The 27,988-nt window shown below is 50.9% G+C and overlaps 1 protein-coding gene across 1 annotated transcript in view; it reads left to right on the plus strand.

The window, feature by feature from the left end:
- Positions 1-4,409: 4,409 nt before the first annotated feature.
- The window catches only part of ZCCHC24 (zinc finger CCHC-type containing 24), a 63,941-nt gene continuing 40,362 nt past the window's right edge, over positions 4,410-27,988 (plus strand). Inside the window, exons 1-2 of the mRNA XM_043476401.1 lie at positions 4,410-4,847; positions 17,104-17,304. Coding sequence (XP_043332336.1) covers positions 4,602-4,847; positions 17,104-17,304 — 447 coding nt within the window. The 5' untranslated portion in view covers positions 4,410-4,601. The remainder of the gene's footprint in view (positions 4,848-17,103; positions 17,305-27,988) is intronic.

Consider the following 27,988-nt stretch of genomic DNA (forward strand, 5'->3'; position numbering starts at 1 on the left):
GTGGGTACCAAACTCTAGCTGGCATTTACCAAGTCTTGGACCCTGGCAACAAGGGAGCTGCATCCATGGGAAGAAGGATTACCTTTTGTGTGTCTGTACAAAGGTGACTTGTATACAAGATTTGAGCCCACTGGGATTGAGCGCAGCCTCTTTCTAATTCTGCACAAAGTCCCCATATATGTCGGAGGGTTCTTGGGATGGTGGATTTGTGTCAGGGATGGCAAATAGTTTTCATCTTGTGGACCAGCTCCACTCTTAGTGGCAAACCCAGAGTGCTGTGTGGAGATGGAGTCTGGAGTCCCGTCTGGGAAGGACTGCTGCGCTCAGTGACTTCTGCCCTCACTGGGGGATGGGGCAGTGGAGTGTGCAGGGAGAGTATTTGCCATTTTGCTATCACTGCTGTAAACTGACACCTTCTGTGTCAACACGCAGCCCAAAGGAGCCCAGGGCACAGCCCCGGCCCAGAGGAAAGGCAAACGTCAGCCTTCCCAGTGGGTATCAGCTGTTTAATTCCTGACACATGGAGTGCAGGTGGGTTCAAGAGGGCTAGGGGTTTCTTTGCATTACAAATCACCATGGGATGTTTTCTAGTGAAATAAGCAGCACCAATTTGCACAGGACTGTGAAGTCCCTTCTTCCTCTGCTCATCTCTGTCAGCCTTTCAAGCCCAAACTGAAGGCTGATTCCTGTCCCTCTTCCCCCTCCCCTGCCCAAGACCCCATCCCTCCCCCCACCCTAGATCCTTGCTTGCTCTTCTGCCTAAAGTTTCTCCTGCCCAGACCCCAAAGCTCTTGGTTTGAAATGCCACCAAGGACCTATCAAATCTGTTGCCTGGGCAACTTTAGAGGCAGACACTTCCCTACATGGGTCCTCCTCCTCCAAACACCATGCCAGGAAAGTTGAATATCACTCTTATTGAAATTATTAATACCACACTTCCTTCCCACATGATTGCTTATTCCCAGCTAGCAAAGCACCTTCCTGTTTGCCTCCTTGTTTGACCCTGTCGGGCACTAACTGAGAAAATTGAGGTTTACAGAGTGAACAGAGACTTGTCCAAAGCCACTCAGCCAGGTTTCTTTTCTCCAAACCGTGTCTTCTCTCCGTTGTCCCATCCTGGAGACCACAGGGTGGATGGAGTTGGATAGAAAGGGAATGGGACATGGATCCAACCCTCATCTGAGAGTTCCCTGTGGTCCTGAGGACAGTGTAGGGGCCAGAGTGGCCATGCAGGAGACTGCCAGGTGAGGGCCAAGGAAGAGAGAGTTAGATGTGGATTGGATTAGGAGCAGGTGGCTTAGCCCTCAGACTTCCTGGGTGACCCTGGGCCAGTCCCTTTCTTTCTCTGGGTCAGGGTGCTTCCTTCTCTGTAACCTGAAGGCTTGAGATAGGACCTCTAACATTTTTCAAAAAGTTATTTATTTTATTTTTGGCTGTGTTGGGTCTTCATTGCTTTGCATGGGCTTTCTCTAGTCACTGCAAGCTGGGCTATTCTTCTTTGTGGTGCTCAGGCTTCACACTGTGGTGGCCTCTCACTGCAGAGCATAGGCTCTAGGTGCATGGACTTCAGTAGTTGTGGCTCATGGGCTTAGTTGCTCCTCAGCATGTGGGATCTTCCCAAACCAGGGGTTGAACCTGTGTCCCCTGCACTGGCAGGCAGATTCTTATCGACTGCACCACCAGGGAAGGCCCCTTTGACATTTTGAATGCAAGGTTTCTTAATGTGTACATGATGAGGCATGGGGAGGCACAGAGTTTGGGCCTGGACCCATCTTCTTATCCTGGGACCCAGGCCTCTGATACCTATCTTGTCACTCTTACCCATCACCCTCCATCCCATGGGAAGGGTTGCCTCGGGGATATGAGGGACCCAGTCAGCTGCTATCCAGGCAAACTGCCTGTCAGTTGCTCAAGTTTATTGATCACTGACTGGGTACAGAGCTCACATGTTGAGCAGGTGTGTTGTGGACAAGGGGAGGGAGAAAAGTACAAAGCAAAGAAGCCATTCAGGCTTCAAAGGGGAGAATTATCTGGCTCCCATAATCCCTCCATCCAACCATTGACCTAGCAAACATTTTTGGATCATCTCCTATGTACAGGCCCTGTGTAGGAACTGTGGAGTGGGGGTGGTGGTGAAGAGGGCAGAGGCCATCAGTGTGGTCACCAGGTAGGACCAGCACCCTTGCAGCATCACATCGTCCTTACAGACAGGGGATCCCAGACCAGGTGCCTGAGATGCATAGGCTCTCTGAGGCTGAGAACCGCAGCAGTAGGGTTTTGTGTGGCTAGCACTGTGGTTCTCCACATGCCCCATCATTACCTGTTTATTGCCTGGTACCTGCCTGGTCTCTAAAGCAATTTGAATTTGCAACCCATACTAAGGAAAAAATATGCACTTCAAGATAACAGGACTATCCTTGCCCAGAAGAGTGACGGGTAGAGACAGAGTTCTGGGGTAGTGCTATGAAACTTGGGGTCTCCTTTAGGCTCCCCAACTTCCTGCTTTTGGAATTGGAAGGTGTGCAATTGGAAGATGTCTCCTCTCCGACTAGCAGTTTTCTCTGTAAAACTTAGGGAAAGTTTAGGTCAGTAGTTCCAAATCCTATCCAGCCCCTCCCCTTGGAACCTTAAAGATAGTATCAGAGTTCCAGAGATGATCCCAAATGTTTCCAAAAGTAAACTGTTGTAACATTTATTCCCAACAAATGTGTACTTTCTCTTTCAGCTAATAGGTTTAAAATATAAAGGGTACTATATATATGTGTCTCTGATGATGAAAAATATTAAGATTGGTATGTGTGCTATCATTTGTTTTAATAATCCCAAACTGTTTGATAGACAAAATCTTTGAAAACATAATCAAATGAGACAAAAAAAAAAAAAAAAATCCAAGGGGTTCTTGGTTGGTGACATGGTTGGAAAGGGTGGCATTTGATCACCACTGAAGTCCTTTTACTTCCCAGCATCCACAGATGTGTGCCCACGCAGCTGGTGGGAGAAAACCTCTTCGAGGGGATAGCAGGGGGGTGACCTTCAAGAAATATCTTCTGATTTTCAAGCTCAAACTGGTAAGCTCACAGATATCCCTAGAGGTGGGACAGTGACCCTCCCCATCTTACAGAAGAGAAAGGTTCATCAGCAGAGGTTAGGCGCAACGGCAAGGCCACTCATCTGGAAGGAGGCCAAGCTGGCACTTGAATGCCAGGCTGAATGGCTCCAGAACCATTGGAGGTTGGAGAGGTGACTCGCGTCCCCCTCTAGGCGCCTTGTCGCTAGGTCCCTGGCGCTGGCGCAGCGCAGGCGCCCGAAGATTACCTAAGTCTGAGAAGGTGAAGGCCTCGGGGCTTCGGAGTGTATCGGGCGGGGCGGGGCGAAGGATGGTTGTGGAGGCCCCCCCCCCACCGACCCTGCGGCATACTTCAACTAGCTGCGCTGCCCTGGGGAGCAGAGTGACAGACGTCTTCCTCAGTTCCCCAAACTCATCTAGAGTCCTGGCGACCCGCAGAGGCATTGGGGTGGGCTGGGACCCGGGGTCCGGGCGAAGGAAAAGTGCCAGAAGTGAAGTGGCCGCGGAGCAGAAATAGGAGAAGAGAGAGGGGGAGGGAGGAAGGCTAGGAAAGGGGGCGGGGAGTCCTTCCTGGGGCAGGAACCCAGGCCCCCCTTGGCTAAGCCGACCCGAAAAACGATTCTGCAGATGGAAGGAATTAAGTGGGAGGGGGAGGGTCCTTTGGTGATAGCGAGAGGAGGGAGGGAGATGTGTGTGTGAGTGTGTGTGAGTATGTGCGCGCGCGTGTGTCTGGGTCTGAGACGGGAAGGGGAGAGGCAGAGACACATCCGACTAGACGAATGTAGGAAAGACTAGAGACTGAAACAGATCCGCCGAGAAAGACGACAGAGACGATGGACACAGGAGATGTTAGTCTGAGAGAAAGGAGAGTATGTGGAAGCTAGGAAAATAGGGGGGGAAAACAAGTGAAAATGAAGTAACTGTAAAGGAGTTGGAAAGAGAGACAGCAGTGAGCCGAAAGCAGAGAGAGCCTGGACAGATCAGGCCCGGGGAGCAGAGAGCTCCTGCAGAGCTGGAGAGGTGGGCCGGCCGCACACAGAGGGCGGGGACTGCAAGAGGACCGCCCATGGGCGGGCCCGCACCGTGCTACCTATGTAGATGAGCTCCCCTTCCCCCCTCTCACCCCGCCCCCGCTACTCTATATTCAATGAGACAGCCAATGGAAGGCGAGGATAGTGCCACAAGGGGCGGGGCCTCATAGAACCCCACCCCAGCAGCGGCCGCTGAAGGGGTCAGCACAGAGGCAGATAGCGGATCGCGGGGCGGGGCGGGGCGGGCGGCTCGGAGGGGGCGGGCCCAAAAGTTTCCTGCCCAACTTTCGCTGCCTCCTTCCTCCGCCCGCGCGCGAAGCGGCTGCAGTTGGGGGGAGGCGGCGGCGGCGGCTGCGGGCTGAGCGCGGGGTGCAGGCGATCGCCGTCCGGGCTCAGGCGGCGGCAGTGGGCGCAGGCTCCCCGGTGCCCGCCCCTCCGCTGGAGGGGGGGGCGCGAGCGGGCGGCCGGGGTGGGGGGCGGGGAGCCGGCACCGCCGCCGCAAAATGAGCCTGCTGTCGGCCATCGACACGAGCGCCGCCTCGGTGTACCAGCCGACCCAGCTGCTCAACTGGGTCTACCTGTCGCTGCAGGACACGCACCAGGCGAGCGCCTTCGATGCCTTCCGGCCAGAGCCGCCCGCCGGCGCCGCGCCCCCAGAGCTGGCCTTCGGCAAGGGCCGCCCAGAGCAGCTGGGCTCGCCCCTGCACTCCAGCTATCTCAACAGCTTCTTCCAGCTGCAGCGCGGAGAGGTGGGTGCCCCCGCGCGCCCCCGCCCTCCGGCGACCGCGCAGGGCCTTTTCCTATCTGCCCAGCTCTTCCTGGCTTGGCCCGGCCGGGCTCCGTATTGCCCGGCCCTGCTTGGCTTGACTTCGCTCAGCTCTGCCAAACTCGCCTCCTGAAGTCCCCGGGGCGCCGGGAGCGCGTCACCTCCCCGCTGAGCCCGGCCCGGAGTAGCTCTGGGGAGGGTGGAGCCCTCCTTCCCTCTCTCCCAGCCTGGGGCGCCCTGCTCCAAGGAGCCTGAGGGGCCCGACCGGGTGGGTGGGTTCCGGATTGTCTCCAGACAGCCGGGGCGCGGCTTGTGCGGGGAGCCCCTTCCAAGTGTCCTTCCCACGCCCAATCCCATCCCCCTCTTGGCCACCGCTCGCTGGGACAGAGAGTGTGGATTTGCTCCGAGTTCCTCCGGAGGGCCCTGAAATCTTTTCTCCTCCGACTTCGGTGGTTCCCGACCCGACGGGCACTCTGGAGAGCAGTGACTCACCCGCAGAATTTTTCTGCTCTTCTCACGCAGGGACCCCCAGATAACACTCTTCAGCCGCTCGCCCTCCCCCAGCCACATAGGAAGTGGTTTTTGAGGGCTTGACCCCACAGACTGTTCTGTCCCCCGCCCTTCCAGCCTGGAAGGAAATGAAAGGGAAATCTCTTGAGCTCCTGGGAGGGGGCTCGATAGGGGGAGAGGTTCCAGCTGCCCAGTGCCTTCTCCAGAAACCTGGGCCGGCTGCCGTTGCAAAGTCTGCCTGTTGGATGGATTCAGTTACAAAGTCAGACGGGCAGCTAGATAAATACCCAGATTGCATCTTTCCCCAGCTAGATAAATACCCAGATTGCCAGGATCTCCCAGCCCCTTGGAGAGCCCTTCAGAGCCTTCCTGGATACCATCCTCTCTCCCTTCAGCTGGACTCCTCCTGGGCCCCACTCCCACTTACTCCTGCCTCATGTGAGAACCGCAGACACCCTCTGTGGCCTTCCCTCACTCTGCCTCTGGCAGCTCTCTCTGCAAAAGTGCAGAGGGAGGGGCCCGGGAAGAGGACCCACGGGAGGGGCACTTGCCTTCTAGACCAGGGCATACCAGTTAGTTTCAGGAGAGTCAGAGTCCCTTACCAGTTTGCGGGAGACCTGTGTATACACCAGTGTGCTGGTGATGAGGTGGGAAAGACAGAGGGTCACCCTTTGTGACCCCATAATGTGTTTGCCTCTGCCATTATTGACTAGGGAAGACACGGCTATATGAATTGCTGGCCAGAGGCCTAGAGATGGGCCAACGGCAGGCCAGCAGAAAGAAGGGATGGTTGATCTGTATTGGACTGTCAGGCATAGCTGGGGGAGATGAATCTGGAAAGCACCCTTTGGTGCCAGGCGACAGCATTCGTATTCCAGAACTCTTTGTAAACTGTAAAGCACTCTTTCCACGTGAGGAATTGTTCTTGGCTGGAAATCTTTCTTTCTTACAAGGGACTTTGCCTCCTCTTCGGGGAACTGGCTTCTGAGACCAGGGACTTTGGAGGACAGTGCCTGGGTCTTGTCAGTTGTTTGTTCTCTTACAGAACATTTTTGAGCTCTGCCTGGCCCCCTGGGAATTCCACCAGAGTCCCATGGCGGCCCCCGATTAGAAGACAGATAAGATGATACTGTGTGAATGGTGGGTGATTTCATGGGGATCCTGTAGGAGCCCAAAGTAGAAGGGAGACCATGGTTCACAGATCAAGTGGGGGTCCCTAAGCAGCCTCAGCTAGCTGCTTACCTCGGTGAACCCACTGAAGGGGCACATTCCTTTGCTAGGGCCAGTGTAGAAGGAGCTGGTAAAGGTTATCTAGAGCAATGGTGGAAAAAACTCTCTCATGACTTTGGAAGAACCCTCATTTCTATCTGGGCCTCAGTTTACCTATCTGTAACATGTAGTCTCTGCTCTCCCCCAGGGTGATGTGTGTAGGATTTGAGAGCTGTACAAGAGAGGATGTGCCTACAGACAGGCTGAGTTGGGAGAGTAAGGAGGGGCTTCTCCTATGCTCATGGGCCAGTGACTTCCATGCAGGGGCTGGAAGGCCGTGCCTGCTGACTTCCGGAAGACTCTCTTCGCTTCAGACTCACCCGCTCTCACCACCTCCCCCTCACCCGTTTCGCCTACTAAACCCTCTTGAAGCCCCAGCTGTGCTCCTAGGGACAGGCCTTTCCTGCATCTAGGGCTTAGCTGGTGACCTAATATGGCTCCAAAATAGCAACTGGTTGAGAAGGCAAGGAAAAATACCCCCCACCTGAATGCCACCGAGGGGCTTGTCCGACAGGAAGCAAGTTGTGTGTGGGCCTGCAGGGACTCTGCGAAGGGCCCCAGGGCCCCAGGAGCATCGCCATTCCGTGCAGAGCCTGGCAGGCCCAGTGGCAGTGTCTGTGGATGTGACTTGCATGCTGACCACTGACCATGGCCTGTCTGCGCCGGTCCCCGTGCCAAGAGCCCACCCCCTTCTGCACCACCCCCAGGCTGCTCCCACCACAATAGCAGAGCACCATGAATGCAGCTGGGGTTTGGGTGGGGGTGGGGGCTGAGGACATGGGGGCACAGAAGCCCATTGTGCCCCTAGAACCTCAGCTCTGGAAGCTGAAGATAAGCCAAGGGTTCTGAGTGGAACACTGGCCCTGGGAGCAGAGAGGGAGATGGTGGAGTTCATGGGCAAGTGCAGAAACTGGCACTGGGGGTGACTGGTTGCTTGTGGGGGTTTTCTCGGCTTCTTAGTGTGTGGTAAGCCTGCCAGGCCAAAGCACACACGGGGACTTGGTGCAGTTTTTAAAAAGGCCTCTGGGTATAGAAACTAGACCCTGTGAACGAACCCCTGTTTCAACCCCTGATCTGTGGAAACAACTATTAATATATGTCTTTGGAGGGAAATTTGTGAGGTCCTCATCTATGCCCTTCTTCTCTTTCTCCGGGTACCCGAGGAAGGCAGGTCTTAGAGGCAGTTGGGGTTGGTGGCATGAGGGTGGGGGTCTTCCCTGCCAGGTTTTGTTTGGAATTTAAATTCACAGCAGTGCGGAGGCTATGGGACTCCACCTCCAGAAAAGTAGAGTACCCTCATGTTGAGCATTAGTGCTCAAGCACCTCCGAGTGATGCCAAGAGCCCCTCCTGGGTAGGTCCAGCACCCCCTTAGGGAGACGGAGCTGTCCCATTCCAGGTCAGATGTTTAGGGCAGCTGTTTTCTTTTCCTCTTCCTCCAGGGCCAGATGTGGCTTGAAGATGTGGCTCTACTGTCAAGTGATGCTTTGTGGAGGTTGGGGGGAAGGGCTTTGGAGTCAAATCCATTTGGGAAACAGCTTTAGTATCCTTCCCTTGGAGACACACACTGCCCACTAACACAGTAAAGGCTCTGAGAAGTCCTGCAGGGCAGAACCTGCTAATCTTTCTTCAGCCCGACATTCTCTATAACTATTTGACTGGAGTACATTTTTGGCATAGAACACCTGCCAGTGTTCTTCTGAATACCTCCAAGTTCAGGGCATGCTCCATCAAAGCAGACCTCTTCCTTGTTGGATATTTTCAACCCGTAGGAGGCTCTTCCTGCAGCTGTTAACCCAGATGCCCTCCTGGGTCCTAGTGCTATCTTCACAGCACCGAGGACACCCTCCTCTTTGCCTTTTCTGGTCTCACTGGAGATTTGAGAACAGCAGTAAGGGTCTCATGAGGCTTACCAGACAGGGCTTCAGGCTCCTACACACATGAGGCTGTTAGAACCCTTCAAGGGGGTTCCTGATTTAAAAGGTCCTAGGTATTGACAGTCTTCTGAAGGCTTGGATCTATCACTTTTGCTCTCCGTTGGTGCGACTGAGCCGAGGGGCTGCCTGACTGGCATGGATGTGTAGAACAAAGCCACCTGTCTGCAGAGGGTGGGAGTTTGCCTCACTGGGGTTGAGTGGGCTTCAGGAGCTGAGGTTTGTTCCCAGCAGCCTTTGTGGTCTGTGTGAAGTGGTGGGGGGCAGCCCCAAGGCCTGGGAGGAACAGCCGTTCCAGCCCAGCTGGGAGCTTGGGAAGATGCCCGGCTCCCTCTGGCCAGCCCTGGAAAGCTGAGCTCTGACTCAGGCAAGGGAGACCGTTGTTCGAGGGCCTGTTGGCCGAGGTGGCCTGACCCTCCCTCCGTCAAATTCAGTTGACTGGGCTGGCCTAGACTTGGAGGGAGACCACACCTCATGGACCTTCTGAGTCAGGTGGAAAGGAGGAAAGCAGGCAGCATTAGTAATAGGGAATTCGCAGTGGCAGAAAGTCAGGCACTGTCAGCACTAAGAGAAAGACCCTGCGGAGAAACGTCCCTTACTCTGGGTGGTGGTGCTTTATTCTAGGCATCTTTTCTTCATGGCCCCCATTTTACAGAAGAGAAAACAGGGGCCTGGCTGGTAACTCAGCAAGCCAGTGGCAGAACTTGACCTAGAAGTCTTCTCCATCCCGACTATAGCCGTCCCATTGGCTCACCCTGCTGATGCGGGTGGCATTCACTTGGATCATGCCCTGGGTGCCAGTATGGGGCATGCATTAACCAGGGTGCTCTCCCAGGCTTCAGTGCCTCTCTTGATTTGTCCCCGATCCCAAACCTTCTGAGGAGTGGTAGGCATTGCTCATGGGTCCTGGGTTTTCTGTCATGTCCTTGCTCCAGCCTGGGGCTCTGTGGGGCATGAGTCCAAGGGTGGCCTGGCTTGGGGGAGGCAGAGGAGATGGACACCGAGCACTTCCTAGCACTCCTGTCTCATAGCACCCACTGGGTGCGGTGTCCCCATTATGCAGATGGGGAAACTAAGGCTCTTCAAGAGGAGGAAGATAAAGTCAGGGAATCAGTTGAGGATCAGGGCTTCAGGGTGTGTCTCAGGGTGCTTGGCCTCTTGTGTGTATGTGTGTGGGTGTGTGTGTGGGTGGTGGTGGCTGTGATGTATAATCTTTATTCTGCCCTCCTTTGGCTATATAGATTCACTTGAGGTTTCTGAAAACACTAAGCACCAAGCTTTCACTCTAAGCTTTTGCACTTGCTGTTGCTTCTACTGCTGCGGACTGTGCTTGTGTGACTGACAGATTCCAACTTACTTCTTGATGGCCCCAGTGGATGTCTCTTCTCTGAAGGCTTTACCTGGCTGCCACAGGGAACACACCTCCCTCCTTCCATGTCCCGTGACAGAGAAATGGTACATGCTTCTGGTAAAGCATGTCTGAACAGTCGGCATTGCTGTGAAATATTACCCTATATGTCAGCACTCTGAGAATAGGAATCCTGTCATATTTCACTTGGCAATCCCAGCATCTGATGCTTGGTCACTGTCTGGGACAGACTAGGTGCTCAGTGGACATTCGCTAGGTGGATGGGTGGATGGATGACTTGGACTCTCTCCTCCTCTTCCTTCCCCAGACTTGTGACTAGGGAACACTTTCCGCAGCCTCTTAGCCTTTTGTTTTATGTCACGGAAGAAGTGTTTATGAATTGCTTGATAAATTTTAAAGAGCTGACGTGGGAGTCATGAAACCCTATGCCTAGAGGTGTCCCAGCAGAAGTTTAGGTGTGCGAAGGGTTCTTGACCTTCTTTGGCTGTGGGCCTCTTTGAGAATCTGAAAGCAGCTCAAGTTCCTGTCCTCAGTGCAATGCACACAGCACGCCTGTCCACACACACGCAGAACTCGCATTTGCACATGATTTCAGGGGGATCGTGTGGACAGTCGACCTCAAATCCAAGCCCTTTGCTGTAGAGGCTACAAGCCTTGGTGGTGCCCCAGACTGTCTAAATATTAGAGACCGTCTAGTCCTCGGATTCTCAGATCCATGCTTTCTGCTTTCATTCAATGTATTTGGTCTAGATGCGAGAGGCAGCCCACTCCCTAGCGCCTGTGCTCGAGCTGGGGAACTGGGCAGCAGGCACGTGGCTATGAAATGTGAATCCCTGCCAGGTGAGTGGGGAGCAGGAGAGACTAAGTGGGGAGGGGGAGTCTCCTCTGGGTCTATTCCACTCCATCTTGCTGTCACTGTGCTCCTCCATCCCTTGGTCCTTTCTTTTCCCATTTCTCTTCCCCAACTCCCCTTACCAAGAAGAACACAGCCTGCTTATTGAAATCTGAATCTTCCAGGAGGCAATGGTGCCTTTAGGGGTCCTGAGTGGAGGGTTGCTGCGTCTGTCATGGTCAACACTGCTGCATTCTTGGCCCACAGGTCATCTTTGGACCTAGGAAACAGGAGCAGAACTGGAGTCTAACCATAGCTGGGGAAACCCTTGGTCTGGCTTCATTTTCCCATTGGCCCGCTCCATCCTTGGCCATGGTTGTCTCCCATCCCTGAGCCCAGCCCACTTCCACCCCTGCTTTTTCTATAGAATGTGTGTGAGTTTGTGAGCATGTGTATGTGTCTGACCCCAGGGGCTGGAGCCCCAGATAGACCCTAGGGGTGAAGAAGTGCAGATATCCTTGGAGAAGGGGTGGAGTCATTTGTGCGATGAATGGTTTCTTGTCCCAAAGAGAAGCATGTGGGGGTGCATGTGTGTGCGTGCATGTCTGTGTGTGTATAGCAGTGTGGACAGGGATGGCTTTGGGGGATAAGGAAGCGGTTGTTCAGCTGATGGAAGAATGGAAGAACCCCCACAGAGCTGGGAACTAGGACAAGAGGATTCCTCCTCTAAGGCCTTCTCAGGCCCCAGGGGCAGCAGACTCCACATTTGCTCTGCACAGACCTTTCCTGCGGTGCTGCGCCCACCTCTGCCTGCTGTCCCTTCTTTTCTTCTTGTACCCATCTCTTCTTCTTGGCTGCCCTCAGAAGCTCCTGCCCACCTGCCTTGATTCCTGCCTGCCTCTCCCACTGTGCCCTCTTTCCATCCTGGGGATGGTGGCCAAAAGGAAGCACAGTTTGTCAGGTTGACTTGTCCTTGAAAATCTCTCCTTGTGTACCCTCAGCAGAACCGCCATTCCCGGGGCCCGAGCCCCTCACACAACCCAGAGAAACTGGTACCCTGTCTCATCAGGCCTGAGGGGCTTGGCAGGGTGGAGTCACAGGGCCTCTGTGCCATGGAGGATGGTCCTTGCCAGGTGGCTCCCCTTCCTGTAGGGGAAGACAAGCCTTGGAGGCTGTTTGGGAGCTGAACCATAACAGGCCAGCAGATCGGGCTGTGAATCTCCTCTCAGACACGTACTGGTTGTGTTTCCTTGGGCAAGTTACTCAGCCTCTCTGAGCCTCAGTTTCCAGTTCTATAAAACCGGCCCGGCAAGGCCCATCTAACAGTGTTCTTGGCAGGTATGAGTCTAAGAAAGGGAAAGGATCCAGTTGAGTATGTGACACAAGTAGGCTCAGAATAAACTATAGTTCTTCCCATCTAACTTTCCCCAACTGTCGAGCCAGAACCTTGGAGAAGTTCCAGCCATGGACAGGAATCTGCTGCTTTGTTCCCTGCATGTGGCATAAGGATCCCACGCTTCCTGCTCGCTGCTGGGGTCACTGACCCAGGGAGGAAGGAGGGGTGGTCTCCTCCCCAAGGCTGTTCTTTTGGGCCTAGATGACCCAGAGCCATACGCTAGTGGGGCTGCCCTCACCCCCCAGCCAGAGCAACAAAATCTGGGGTGAGAGCACCCTCTGACTTAGTCTGTGGGAACTCAGAGACCCTGAGCTAAATCATTCAAGGTATTAGGGCATCCATACCCCCATCTGTCAAATGGAGCCCCCTTCCTGCCTGTGATTGCCTATATGCAGGACTATCACGGGCTTCAGGAGCACTGGAGTCTGGTCTCTGGGGCAGTGGAGGATGGCAGAATCTTTGCCTTTGGGAATGTTCAGCCCTATGAAGAGATGAAGAGTTATCTCTGTATAAAGAGATGAGAGACAGACTTCAGAGCTCCTTCAGGCCAGGGCAGGGGAGTCCCCATCCCAGCCCGCAGCACAGGGCTATGGCCAGGAGGTCTGGAAGACCTCTGGAAGGGGCTGGGGCCTCTGTGGCCAGTGGGACCTCAGGACCACCTGGATCTGTGCTTTTCACACTGTCCCTTGCCACCCAGGCCTGAGCAAGAAGAAGGGTTGGTTTCATGGCTACATCACTGGAGTCAGAACCAGGTCAAGAACCAGATCCTAGAGGGTTTGGATCCAGGGTGGGCATCCCAGGAGTGGATAGAAAGTGCAGGCCTGGAGGGAGAAAAACAGTGGCCAGTGAGACACCGAGGGGAGCAGCCTTGCTGTTGTAGAATTAGGGACTGACTGATGAAGGGAAGCCCTGCCCAGCCTTGCCCTCCAGCCACCGGCGGCAGGACTTGGGAGACGTTGAGCCCTTGTGAATGAAGTGCCCTCTTGTGTACCATGCTCTGGGGGCATCTTTCAGTACCTGAGTGTCTGGACTTTAATAAAGCAGGCCTGCAGAGATCATGAAGTTTGCCCTCCTTCCCTGCTCCCTGTTAGATGTGGGGAATCCAAAATCCTGGGGCCCAGCTCCATGGGCAGAGGGGAGGGAGTTCTGTGTGTCCTGGCCTTCCACAGGCCGTGGAAATGGCTGAGAGACCGGCTCGCCTTTTACCTCCATGGGCCAAGCTCCTCAGGGCTTCAGAGAGGAAACAGCTTGCCGCCCCACCCGCCCATCCAGCCAGCCGGCAAGCAGAACTCCTGGCCCTTAGGCCTGGCTGCGCGCCCTGGTCTGTGCCCCTGGCCTCACTTTCTCTATCGTAACTTCAGAGTGAGGATGGGTCGGCTGACTGCTCCTTCCTTTAGTCTTTTCCTGGTGTGGTCTTGAACTGGGGCTGGGGAAGGCAGTTGGAGGAGCTGTGAGGGCTAGGCCAGTGTACGCTGGGTGGGAAGAGGCGGCGGGGAGGGGAGCCCTGGCCCCGCTCCTCTGACCCACAGCTGCCTGTGTGACCCTCCTGAGGGACAAAGCCGTGACCTTCTTGAGGCGGTGGGAGGGGTGTCAGGCTGCCGGGGGTCGGGGGGGGGGGGTAGACAGCCTGCTCAGAGGCCTCTGGCTGCCCAGGGATACCCGCGGGGCTGCCCGTGGGCAGGGGTGTGTGGCCACAAGATGGGGGAGAGGTTTTTCAGGGTATAATTAGTGCAGTTTCTGGCACCCACCAAACTTCCCCTTCCTCTTGACAATTTGCTGCCAAAACAGCCCTGATTCCTGTGGACTTGCTTAAATCTTATCCAGAAAAAAAAAGAAAAAGAAAAAAGGAAAGAAAGAAAAAAAAATAAGAGGGTTGTTATTTGTGAAATTGCATTTCCCAGTCATGAGAATGAGTCACACCATTTGGAACTTCAAGTTTCTTGTTTGGATGAACTTTTCTCTGGGAGACTGGGGCAACACTGCCCTCCCCCAGACCAGTTTGGATGAGGAGAGGCCTAGAGACAAGCTAAGGAGAAACCTTAATGGCTGGAAAGTCCAGGTGCTCCCAAGGCCAGGTAGGGATGGGAAGGTTGTACCTTCCAAGGGAGATTGAAAATGCTGACTTGGGCTTAGGGGTGAACGGGGTGTGGGGAGTTAGTGTTTAGTGGGGACAGAGTTTCAATTTGGAATGATGAAAAATTTCTGGAGATGAATGGTAGTGATGTATGCACTGTAAATAATGTGAATGTGCTTCATGCTGCTGAGCTGCACGCTTAAACATCGTTAAAAGGATAGGTTTTTAGGTAACGTATATTCTACCACAGTGAAGCAAAGCAGATTCTGGGCCCTCAGTCCCTGGTGGCTGCTTTGGTAGGTCTCAGGTGGGACCCAGGAAAACTGTATTTGTTAAAAGTTTCCCAGGTCATTCAATACAAGTGTGGACACACTGATCTAATCTGTAAAATGGGGACAGTGACTCAGAGTTGTGGTGAGCATTAGTTATCTTAATACATGTAAAGCTTCCAGCGCCAGGGACATTAAAGTTCATGTTACTAGTATCATCTAATCCCGCTTTCGTTGGGACTCTCCCCACATCCCTTAAGGTTGTCCTGTCTTGGCTCGCATGCCACTACCCCAAGGATGGGGGACCCTCTCCCTTTCAGGATGGACCATCTGGGGCCACCTGGGAGCTGGAAAGTTGTCCTCAGACTGGATGCAGGTTCGTGTGGGATCTTCCACAGTGGCCCTTGCAGTGGTAGAGCAGAGATTTGTGACCCCATGGATTATACAGTCCATGGAATTCTCCAGGCCAGAATGCTGGAGTGGGTAGCCTTTCCCTTCTCCAGGGGCTCTTCCCAATGCAGGGATCGAACCCAGGTGTCCTGCATTGCAGGCAGATCCTTTACCAGCTGAGCCACCAGGGAAGCCCAAGATGTCATCAGGAGCCTTTAGGTTCAATGCACAGTCCCTGAGGACTGACTGTGTGTTGGGCCTGAGCTGCCCTGGTTGTCGTGTCTGTCTTTCCTTCCAGATCCCAGGCTTTGGTCCAAGCCTACATGAGAGAGAAAAGAGGCCCAGAGAGGGAAAGGGCTGGGCCAGGGTCACAGAGCAGGGTGTCCAGGGAGCCAAGAAGAGTAAGGGCTATGTCCTCCAGGGAGGAGTGATGGACCTCCAGAGGCATACATGTGTAAGGTATGGGCTCTGTCCTGGTTGGAGGAGGGGTGTCTTGATTCCCTGGGACCAGCTCTCAGCTTACTCCCCTCCCTTCCAACACTGAAGGGACACAGAAAAAGAACTGTCCCCACTGGTATGCCCAAGAACTGGAGCCTAGTAAGCATGAGCCCTGTGCCCAGGTTTGTCATCAGCCCCTGGGGAAGCTACCTCTTTCTAGCCTTGGCCTGGCCCCAGGAGAAGGGTCTCATGGCCATTCCCTGCCAGCCTCACTGCAGGCCCCACCTTTGCTGAATTCCAGTGTGCCTGGCCGCCCAGAGCCCGTGACTCCTATAAATAGAGGCTGTATACACCAGGAGGGGGCCTGGGCCGTGTCTGCTTTGAAGCCAGGCAAGACATCTGGTTCCTGTCAACTGGAGGTGGGAGAGGTGAGAGAGGTGGGCCGTTTCCTCCCCGGGCTTCCAGAGAGCTGGCCCAGGCTGGGCTGAGGGCTCCCCGGACACACGGTGCACGGGCGTCGGGCTGCAGGAGGCCAGGCAAAGTGCCGAACTTCAGTCTCCTTTTCGGTACAGTGGAAACAAGGCTGTGAGCTGGTCAGCCCACCAGCACATGGCAGAGTTCTGGCTCTAGCAGGTGGCTTTCTGCTGCTTGTCTTACCCCCGGCAGCGTGTAAAGAACTAATGATTACCATCATCACCATCATCATATACTGAGTACTTCCCCAGTGCCAGGCAAGAAATAAAGGGTTATGTTAGCCTCCTAGAAACCCTTGGAGGTAGCTGTCATTAATCCTGTTTACTGGATGGGGTCACTGGGGTCCTGAGTGGTTCACTGGCTTATCCATGGATGCACAACTCAAGCTGGGATTTGAACACGGGCTCCAGGAAGCCAGAGCCTGCAGGTGACTAAAGAGTTGGTATGAAACTAGGAATAAAACCATCACATGACCCGGCAATCCCACTCCTCGGCATATACCCTGAGGAAACGAAAATCGAAAAAGACAAATGTTATCCCATTGTTCATTGCAGCACTATTTGCAATAGCTAGAACATGGAAGCAACCTAGATGTCCATCGACAGATGAATGAATAAAAAATTGTGGTACATGTATGCAATGGAATATTATCAGCCATAAAAAGGAACACATTTGAGTCGGTTCTAATGAGGTGGATGAACCTAGAACCTATTATACAGAGTGAAGTAAGTCAGAAAGAGAAAGATAAATATCATATTCTAACACATATATATGGAATCTAGAAAAATGATACTGAAGAATTTATTTACAGGGCAGCACTGGAGAAACAGACATAGAGAATAGACTTATGGATGTGGGGACAGGGGAGGAGAGGGTGAGATGTATGGAAAGAGTAACATGGAAACTTACATTACCGTATATAAAATAGATAGCCAACGGGAACTGCCCGTATGGCTAAGGAAACTCAAACAGGGGCTCTGCATCAACCTCCAGGGGTGGGGTGGGGAGGGAGATGGGAGGGAGCTTCAAAAGGGAGGAGATACATGTATACCTATGGCTGAGTCATGTTGAGGTTTGACAAAAAGCAACAAAATTTTGTAAAGCAATTATTCTTCAATAAAAAATAAATTAAAAAGAAAAGATCAGGGAAGACAAAAAAAAAAAAGAATCGGTATGAATTTGTGTGTGTGTGTGTGTGTGTGTACGAGCCTGTGGAAGTGTCCACAAGGCTGTGGCTGCACCAGTGGCCAGGCCTCCAGAGGGCTCACGGCCTCTGTCCCCTTCAGGCATTGAGCAGCAGCGTGTACAAGAGTGCCTCACCCTACGGCTCCCTCAATAACATCGCCGACGGCCTCAGCTCCCTCACCGAGCATTTCTCCGACCTGACCCTCACCTCCGAGACCCGCAAGCCCAGCAAGCGGCCCCCACCCAACTACCTGTGCCACCTGTGCTTCAACAAAGGACACTACATCAAGGACTGCCCCCAGGTAAGGCAGCCCGGCCCCGGTGGGGGCTCGGGGCCCTGGCTGGCCTGTGGACCAGCCTCCGTGGGTAGAGGAGGCAAAACAGCTCGCCGGGGTCCCTTCCTCCAGCACCTCGCCCCGTGATCGCTGGCCACCACTTCTTTGTCCCCTCTGGTTTTCCTGGGGCAGGCTAGCTGGTGTGGATGGGACAGAGCCCCAGCTTGGGCCTGCACTGGCTGGTCAGCAGTCTGGGAGAGGCACCCCAGAGTGAGATTCTGGGCCTTCCAGTCTCCCCTCACCCCACCCCAGTCTTCCTGCCAAGGTGGGTCCTGTTACCATTGGGCAGGAGGGGCCAGCGGCTTCCTCAGGGCTCTCCTGAGAGCCCATCACCTCCCACTCACAGGGAAGGAATGTGGGCTCCGGGCCAGGAACCCAGATGTGCGCCCCCTCCCCCAGACCCCACCTCTGCCTGCTCTGCAGCCTGCAGCCTGTGAGGGGGAGGGGTGCCCCCAGGATAGGTCTGGGTGAAGGCCTCAGGCAGGGGCTTCCCAGGTGGCTCAGTGGTATAGAATCTGCCCGCATTGCAGGAGACACAGGGGACACTGGTTCGATCCCTCGGTCAGGAAGATCCTCTGGAGGAGGAAATGGCAACCCACTCCAGTATTCTTGCCAGGAAAATCCCATGGACAGAGAATCCCATGGGACAGATGGACAAAACCCCACGGGCTACAGTCCGTGGGGTCACAAAGAGTCGGAAGCAGCTGAGCACGCACACACGAAGGCCTTGGGCACGGAGGGCTGGGCATTGCTCCCTGGGGTGGGAAAGGGGTCAGGAGCAGCCCCCATCTCTCCCCCAGTGTTTCTTTGCAACAAGGTGGGGCTCCGGCAGCAGACCCCACTCACTGGGCGACCCCTAACTCTGCCAGATGTGGCTTTGGAATCCTGGGGAGAAAGGTTAACAGTTGGCTTACATACAGTATGAGATTATCAGCGATTTTTTTTTTTCCTATTATTTTTTCATACTTTTCACTGTTTTTATGGTGTGGTACTACTTTTATTTTATACGTGTAATGGAAATGGAATCCTGGAAACTCAGAAAATCCATGTAGCCTTGCCCTCCAGATGTTGGCAGCTGAGGGTGTGGCCAGGCAGGGCTGGGTCCCTCCAAGACCAGTGGGGGTGCCGAGGTGCCAATCACCACTCTTCTCAGGAATGGCTACGCCATGCTTTAGGTCCCTGCTCCTTCAAGTACAGTCAGCCATCGCCACATCATTGTCGCCCCAGAGCTTGTTAGAAATGCAGAACCTCAAACCCAAGCCAGAACTGTGATTCCTGGTGATTCAGCTGGTGATCTCAGCCTCCCCCCGCCCCTGGCCAAGAGAGGCCCACCCAACCTGAACCCACTGCTGGCTGCCCTCCAGATCCGCACCCCCTGGGCAGATGTGTGCAGTGAGCAAGGGACCCTTGGCATGAGGGCACCCTGGCAGAGGGTCAGGCCCCTAGCCCCCAGGGTTCTAGGGATGGGACGAGAAGCCAGCAGGTGGCTGAGGATCTGGCTGGTGCTCAAGGATGTGCCTAGGCCCACCCAGGGAGCAGCCTCCCGTGCCTTCCCTGACTGAGCCCCCCACGCCACCCTACACACAGGGCCTGTCAGCTCTCAGTCACCCTGCCTCCAGGGCGGAGCAGGACTCCGCCCTGTTTAAGGAGGAGATGGACACTGTGCTAAGTGCTCTCCAAGCATTTCCTTTAACACTCACATCTGCCCAGTGTGCTGAGAACCTTCTGTTATGGGTGCATGAGAGCACCTCCTCAGAGCTCCCCGAGAGTGTCTACTGGGTGGGCAGCCCAGGAAAGCTTCTAGGAGAGGGGCTTGAGTGGGGCTGACAGGTTGATGAGTAAGGGGTGACCGGTATCCAAAGGCAATGGATGATGAAGCAGAGGCAGAGGGACAGCGACGAGGTGTGTGTGTGAGTTTTGTGTATGCGCTGCTCTTTCCCAGATGGGGCCAGAGTCTTGCCAACGTGCAGGATAGAGGGTGCCTCTCCTCAGGGTCTCTTGCTTCCTAGCATGGTGCTATATGTTACACAGTGTGTTCACGAATCTTGTGCAGGGCTCTCAACTCTGTGGCCGAAGTAGGAATAATAGCCCGATTTTACAGCTGAAGAAACAGAGTCTCAGGAGAGGACAGCTGCAGAGAAGGCTGAACCCTGCTCTTGGGACCTCGGTGCTCTCTGCTTCCTTGAGCATCCGTGCTGCTCCAAGCTGAGAAGCCATAGCCTGTGGAGCCTCACTTTCTCCCTAGAGGTCCTTTTCTAGCCCCATCTCAAACCTGATTCTGTCTAGGATGCCTGCAGGCCCGAGGACCGCCCTTTACTCTTCACAAGGGTCACCATTTGTAAAATGAGGCTGTCGAGAACACTCACATCGTGGGTTGCTGTGGGGACTCAGTGAAGTAATGCATGAAAAGTGCTTAGCACAGTGCCTGGCACCCAGTAAGTGCTCAGTAACTTGGCTAGCATTGTTTTTGTCTCCCTTATGTCACATATGTGGAGTGCACATGCCTGGATAAGGATTTTAGCAGGCTGGAATAGGATTGCATTCTCCCCACCTCTCTGCTGACCACAAGCCCCAGGTGCTGGACTGAATTCATCTCTGTACCCCTCTGCCTGCCCAGGTACCACACAGTGCAACAGGTGCTCAGTATGTGCCTGAATGAAGGAACAGGTGGAAACCCTTGTTCCAAATGAACTATTGTGTAAGAGCTCGGCACTTTCAATATTTAAAAGTGGAATGCTTATTTCGGCTTTAATGAGATATAATTCAACTCTTTATAATAGACAAGTCGATGATTTTTAGTATATTCACAGAGTTGTGCAGCCATCACCACAGTCAATTAAAGTACTTTCTTGTCACCTTAAGAAGAAACCTCATACTCTTTAGCTATCACCCTCTGGTCCCCCATCTCCTAACAACCACTAATCTACCTTCTATGTCTGTAGATTTCCCTATTCTGGACATTTCATATAAATAGATTCATATAATATGTGGCCTTTTGTCCCTGGCATATGCTTTTACTTAGCATATTGTTTTCAAGGTTCGTCCATGTAATAGTGTTTATTAACTCCATGATTCGGGAAGGGTTCCATCTGCTTTTACTTTCTGGAAGAGTTTGTGGAGAATTAATATTAATTCTTCTTTAAATGATTGGTGGAATTCACCTATGAAGCCTTCCAAGTGTGGGTCTTCTTTTGTGGGTAGGTTCTTTTAAATTACCAATTGGATCTCTTTATTTGTTACAGGTCTATTCAGCTTTTCTGTTTCTTCTTGAATCAATTTCTATAGTTTCTGTATTTCTAGAATTTTTCCATTTCATCTAAATTATCTAATTTATTGGCATGAAGTTTGTTCGTAATATTCTCTTATAATCCTTTTTATTTTATGTTTCCCTCTATCATGTCTGATTTTTATAATTTGAGTCTTCTCTCTGTTTTTCTTGGTCATTCTAGCTGAAGGTTTTTTAACTCTGTTGAGCTTTTCAAAGTACCAACTTTTGGTTTGGTTGATTTCTTCTATTTTTTTCCTACTCTCATTTCATTACTTTCAAATGCTACTCTTTTAAAAAATTGTGGTAAAATACATATGACATAAAGTGTACTATTTTAACCATTTTTCAGTGTACACAGTTCAGTGGCATCAAGTACATTCACATTGTTGTGCAACCATCCCCATCAACCATCCCCAGAACTCTTTTTATCTTGAATAATTGAAACTCTGTACCCATTAAGCAATAATTCTCTTCCCTCCCCTCACCCAACCCCTGGAAACTATTATTATACTTTCTGTCTCTAAGAATTTCACTCCTCTAAGTACCGCATATCAATGGAATCATACAGTATTTATCCTTTTGTGATTGGCTTATTTCACTTAGTATAATGTCCTCGAGGGTCATTCATATTATAGCATGTGTCAAAATTTCCTTCCTTTTTTTTGCCTTGTGATATATTTTTATTAAAAACTTCCTTCTCTTTTAAAGGCTAAATAATATTCCATTGTGTGTGTGTGTGTGTATCCGTGTGTCTGAGTGTCTACCACATTTTATTTGTTCATTTATTCATCAGTGAACAACTGGATTGTTTCTACCTTTGGCTGTTGTGAATAATGCTGCTTTAAACATGGATGCACAAATATCTTTGAGTCCTGCTTTCAATTCTTCACTCTAATCTTTATAATTTCCTTTCTTCAACTTGCTTTATGTTTAGTTTGCTCTTCTTTCTCTAGTTTCTTGAAGTTGAAGGTTAGAATACTGATTGTACATTTTTTTTAATCAAATGGAGGTGTTTTTAGCTATAAATTTTCTTCTGAGCTGCATCCCATAAGTTTCAGTATGTTGTATTTTCATTTATCACAGCATATTTTCTAATTTCCTTTGTGATTTCTTCTTGGACCCACCAGTTATTTAGGAGTATGTTATTTAATATCCACATATTTGTGAGTTTCTCAAGTATCCTTTTTTAATGATTTCTAATTTTATCCAATTGTGGTTGGAAAACACATTTTATATTATTTCAGTGCTTTTAAATTTATTGTGGTTTGTTTCATGGCCTAAAATTTGGTCTGTCCTGGAGAATAGTTTATGTGCGCTTGAGAAGTATACAGATGGGTGGAGTATTCTGCAGATGTCTATTAGGTCTAGTTGATTTATCGTGTTGTTCATGTCTTCTGACTCCTTGTCGACATTCAACCTAGTTATATTGTAAATTATTGTAAATAGGGGTATTGAAATCTCTATTATTATTGAATTGACAATTTTTCTTCAGTTCTGTTGCTTTTTGATGGATGTATTTGATGCTCTGCCATTAGGTACATCTGTGTTTACGATGGGCTTTCCATGTTGTGCTGGTGGTAAAGAATCTGCTTGGCAATGCAGGAGGAGCAAGAGACACGGGTTTGATCCCTGGGTCAGAAAGATCCCCTGGAGGAGGGCATGCAACCTACTCCAGTATTCTTGCTTGAAGAATCCCATGGATAGAGGAGCCTGGTGGGCTCCAGTCCATAGGGTTGCAAAGAGTCAGACACAACTGAAGTGACTGAGGACGCACACATGCTTGTTTGTAATTGCTGTATTTTCCTGATGGAGTAGTCCTTTTGTCATTAGAAAACATCCCTCTTTATCTAGCAATATGTTTTGTTTTAAGGTCTATTTAGCCTGATATTAGTGTAGCCTGCCTTCTTATGGTTGTTGTTTACCTGATATATCTTTTCCCATCCTTTTAGTTTCTATCAGTTCATATCTTTCAATCTAGAGTGTGTCTCCTGTAGACAGCATATAGTTAGATCTCGGTTTACTTTTTATCCAGCCTGACAATCCTTGCTTTTTGTTTGGGTTGCTTAATCCATTTACATTATTGATAATGCTATTGTTAATGCTCTTTTTATATATGCTATTATTGATATAGTTGGATTTAGATCTGCCATTTTACTTTGTTTTTGAAATTGCTCATGTTCATTTTGTTCCTTTGTTCCTCCTTCACTGCTTCCTTTTTCATTAAGTGTTAATTTTCTAATGTAACATTCTAATTTCTTTAAGTATTTTTTTTACCATTTTTTAAAGTTATTTCCTTAGTGGTTGCTCCAGGTCTTATACCCCTTAACGCATCAAAATATGCTTCAGATTTATACTAACTTAACTCCAGTGAGAAATGTTACTTAACTCCAAAATAAAAATGTTGCTCCCTTATGGTTCTATTCTTTGTTCCTTGTTCTTGTGGCATTATTGTTATACCTATGTATATTACAGACTCAACAATGCTTGTTAGAATTATTACTTTATTTAACTTTCTGTGTTTTAGAGAAGCTGAGAGAAGAAATGAGACCAATTATATATTTATTGCTTTTTTCATGTTAGCCTTCTTATTTCACATTTTGAATTCTCATCATTTGTTCTTGTTGATTCAAATTACCACTTGGTGTCATTTCCTTAGCTCAAGACACATTTTCTCCCACCCACCTTCTTTGTGCTATTATTGGAAAAGGTACTATATTTCTATATGTTATAAGACAAATATTTTGAATTAGCTAAGAGAAGAAAAGAAGTACACACTTATACTGTCTTTTATAATTACATAATTACCTTATCAGTGCTCCTTGCTTTTTAATGTGTATGTTCATTGGTCTTTGGGGTCACTTGCTTTTAGCCTGAAGAACTTCCTTTAGTATTTCTTGAAAGATTGGTGTGCTAGCAGTGGGGAATTATCTGGAAATGTCTTTATCTCACATTCATTTTTTTAAAGATTGCTTTGTTGGGTATAAAATTCTTGGCTGACAGATTTTTTTAATTTGAGCACATTGAATATGTTATCCCATTGCTCTCTGGTCTCCATTGTTTCTGATGAGGAGTCAGTTATTATTATTAGAAATCAATTGTAAATGACATGCCATTTTTCTCTCATTGCTTTCAAGATTTTTCTCTTTAGCTTTCAGCAGTTTTACTGTGATGTCTCCATTTGTGAATCTCTTCATCTTTATACTGCTTTGGGTCTGTTGAGCTACTTGGATGTGTTGGTTAAAGTTTTAAATCAGATTCGAGAAGTTTTCAGCCATCATTTCTTTGAATGACTTTTCTACTTCTTTCTCTCCTCCCTTCTTGTGGAATGACTTTTAAATGGTTTAAATGCTTTTAAAATCTCAAATGAAAAAAAAAAAAAAAAAATCTCAAATGGTCTGACTAGGGGTGGAACATGCAGAACCCTAGGCCAGCCCTCCCTGGGTCCTGAAGCTGCCATGGAGCCCCAGGCTTAGAGAAAGGTAGCAGTGAAAACCTGGTTAAAGCATTCACTGCCAACAGCCTGGGTAGTGGGATACAGGCACCAGAGGATGGTAACCTGTTAATTGATTATTTTCCAACCTTAAGGGTACAGTGAGGTGTCCAGAGTTCAGCTCCTTAGACTGGTGAGGCTTCTCATAGCTACCAGGTGCAGTACAAGGGGATTGGGCACTGTATGAAGAGGAACCCCAAAAGCAGCGGCAGAAAGTGCTGGAGATAAATTTCCAGTGTTGGTGAAAGGCAACCCCTCTTTGTGGGGTGAGGCTGTGCCTGGCCAGGATTTCTCTCCAGCCAGCATCTGCACTGGCCTAAGAAAGCTAGGATTCAAGAATGTTTATCATTGACCTCTTTAAAAAACCTGTCCCTGTAGCTATCTGTATACATGTGCCAGGTTTCTATTCAAGGGTAATAATAATAATAATATGAACAGCAATAATAGTATTCTCTAAGCATTGAGTTTACCTCTGAGCTTAGTGTGTAATATGTACCAGTTCCTTTAATGATCTCAAAAACTCCAGCAGGTCAATTGCCAGATGATAAAACCAAGGCCCACAGAAGTTGGGTGGCTCGCCTAAGGTCACACAGCTAATGAACAGCAAAGTTGGAATTGAAACTCAGGCCTTCCTGATTCCAGAGCCCATGCTTTTTAAATTAGATCCTACCACCAGCGTCAACATCCAGGTTTTGATCTCCACCATCATTCTCAGAAAGTCAGCGTTTTTTAAAAAGATGGGTTGCTAGAAATAAAGAGGGACGAGGACAATGTGGACAAAAACCATATCAGGCCTGGTCTGGCCAAGTCATTGTATCTGGCAGATTCCTCCACTGGTCCAGCCTCGGGGTGTTTGCTGCCCCAGTGCAGTCAAGGAGGCCAGGGCTGGTTGGGGTGCCAGCGGTGGTGACCGCAGAAATTCCAGGTGGCTGTAGGGGAGTCATGGGTGCTCTCTGTTGGGCCTGCCCACAGGGTCACCCGTGTGTCTCACGTTGGCTTCTGCACACGAATGTGGCAGGACCTGCTCTGCATCATCCACATTTGCCTGTATGGTATGTGTGTATATGGTGGGGCCTTGACTAAGTGCCACATCCGTGTTCAGGACACACAATCTGTCCAGGACAGAGCCAAGCCCAGCCCTCAGTACAATCTCCCAGCGCTTCCTGAGCTCCTACTCTATGTCAGGCCTGTGCTGGACAAGTGCTTGACCTTTGCCCACAGTGGCCCAGTGTGGACGACAGAAATGCTGTTGACCGTTCAGGGTGGTCAGGGCTATAACATTTGCAGTGAGGGACCAGCTTTGCCTGGGGCTTCATGGGAGGCCTCAGAGAGGAGGAGTCTGAGTGCGGAGCGGGGAAGGCTTCCAGGAAAGTGTGTTAATAGTAGGAATTTGCTTTCCGGGAACCACGAGCCCTTGGCGACAGCTAGCACTCTGGGTGTCTGAGGGGAGGAGCGGGAGGTATGGCTGCAGCAGGTGGTGGAGGATTTGTGTGCCAGGCTACACAGTCTGGACTTTATCTGGAGAGCCAGGAGAAGCCATCCAGGGGTTTTAGGTGACACACTCAGATTGGCATTTTGAAAGATCACGCTGGTGGCAGTTGGGAGGCCAGGCTGGAGGAGGCAAGACTGCAGACCAAACCAGTCCAGGCACAGGGAGAGATGATAAGACTGGATACAAGGCAAGGGCAAGGAAAGTTGGAGGTGAGGGGACAAATTTTAGACATGATGAGAAGGTAGCGTTCATGTCGCCTGGTGACCAGGTGAATAGGGGGAACAGGGGTAAGCAGTTAAGGAGGTGCTGCTAGATCGCTGAAGTCGCCAATGGGGTGCCACTACCTGGGATTCAAATACACTTGCCTGAGAAGATAGGTTTCTCTTCCTTTATTCATTTAGCGACATTTATTGAACACCTACCATGTGCCAAGCACGTAGCAGGCATTTGAGGATGCCATAGTGGACAAACTAGGAAAGAGTCCCACTCTCTTGGAGTTCATGTAGTATTGGGTGAAGTCAGACAATAAGCACAAATCAATAAGAGAAGAAGGAGATACGAGATGACAAGAACTGCTGTGCAGAATATGAGTGCTTTGACCAAGACTGCCAGGCCAGCTTCTCTGGGAGAAACAGCAGGCATGCCAAGGCACTGCTCTTTCAGGGGCTCACAAAAATATAGTAATTTTCATTTATCTTAAAACCAGAAGGAAAAAATGAATAATAGTAAGTGTATAATAATGAATCCAGTCTGAGTGATATTTATCTTTATGCCAATAAGGTCATAAAATAGTGGCTCAGATGGTAAAGAATATGCCTGCAATGCAGGAGACCCAGGTTCAATCCCTGGGTCAGGAATATCCCCTGGAGAAGGGATATTCTTCAGTATTCTCCAGTATTCTTGCCTGGAGAATTCCACGGACAGAAGAGCCTGGCAGGCTACAGTCCATGGGGTTGCAAAGAGCCGGGCACAACTAAGCAACAGATACTTTCACTTTCACTATGGAGGAGGGGACCCACAGGTGTCCTCCCTGAAGAGTGTCTGAGGCTGCTTTAGGTTGGATGGCCACTGCAGGCCTCTCTGATGGATGATATGATGTGAAAACTCCAGATACTACCTTTCCTCTGAAACTCAGACGGGGTTGAGTGTCCCTAGGCCAACAGGAAGGACCCTGATGTTAGTGAAGGGACATCTTGTTGAGGTCAGAGGAAACAGCTTCAAACGTATAACCTCAAAGCCAGAGTTCAAGTTCCAGCTCTACTTTTTACCAGCTGTGCAACCTTGGATGAGTCACTTGCTCTCTGGGCCACCTTTCCTCATCTCCAAATTGTATCTGCTACTGCAGATCAGTACAGGGCTCTTTGCCTCGATGGCCCACCGGAGCCTCTGTAGGAATGGAGACTGGGGTACAGATGGGGGCAGTCCGTCCAGGACCTAGCGTCCTCTCCTGCAGCCATCTGTCACCCTTCATGGTGGTCATGCCCAGCCACGCCCAGCTGGCAGCCACCCATCAGGCGGGCGCTGAGCTGGGAGCAGAAATTCTCTAAGTCCTCAGCCTCCACCACGCCCAAGATGTTCTTGGGGGGCTAGTTACTCCTTTGAGGGAGGTCTTAAGGATGTTGGCACCTGTGCCTCCTGCGTCCAGCAAGGACCAGGCGCCGTGAGGGGTCTGGGGAAGGTCTGAGCCCAGGGGAGCTGCCATTCCTGAGTCAGCATGCCCAGGGCTGCTAATGAAATCCAGATGTCAGACAGAAAACAATCATTTCCCCCACCCATCTGGCAGCTCGGGTTTCTTGGAGATTGCAAAAGAAGAAGAAAAATAGAGCAGGGAGAGAATTGAATCCTAGAACAGCTGAAACCTTAGAGGTGGGATGTGAATAGTCTCAGGGTCTTGCTCGGGGCAGGGCAGGAGATAAGGGGAAAGTGAAGGTTGGCACAGATCCCCTCCTCCCCACCCGGTCTCTGCAGTTCCTGGACCCCAGGCTAGAGTAGGCTGGTCCCTGTGTGGTGTCCCAAGGAGACCGGGAGGGCTGTGGCTCCCAGCCCATATCTGACTTCTTCTTGGGTTTTCCAACCCCTCATTGTGGCCCTGACTTCTCTGCAGGCCTGAGTTTCCTCTGAGGCCAGAGTAGCTGAGCCTGGGGAGGGAACAGGCAGAAACGGACAGACAGAAGCTCAGGCCAGGGACCACTGATTAGTTCAGAGCTATCAATATATGGATGTGGAAACCGACGTTTTCTCATGGCGCTGGGCTAGGGACTATAAGGACTACAAGTTACAAAAGATCAATGGAGAGAGGAAAGGAAGGAGAGAGGGAAAAGGAAGAAAGGAAGGGCAGGAAGGGAGAGAGAAGGAAAGAGAGTGGACACACAAGGTCATTTTGTGACTCCAGTGAGGAAGG

This window comes from Cervus canadensis, chromosome 8 (assembly GCF_019320065.1).
Source record: "Cervus canadensis isolate Bull #8, Minnesota chromosome 8, ASM1932006v1, whole genome shotgun sequence".
NCBI lineage: Eukaryota > Metazoa > Chordata > Mammalia > Artiodactyla > Cervidae > Cervus > Cervus canadensis.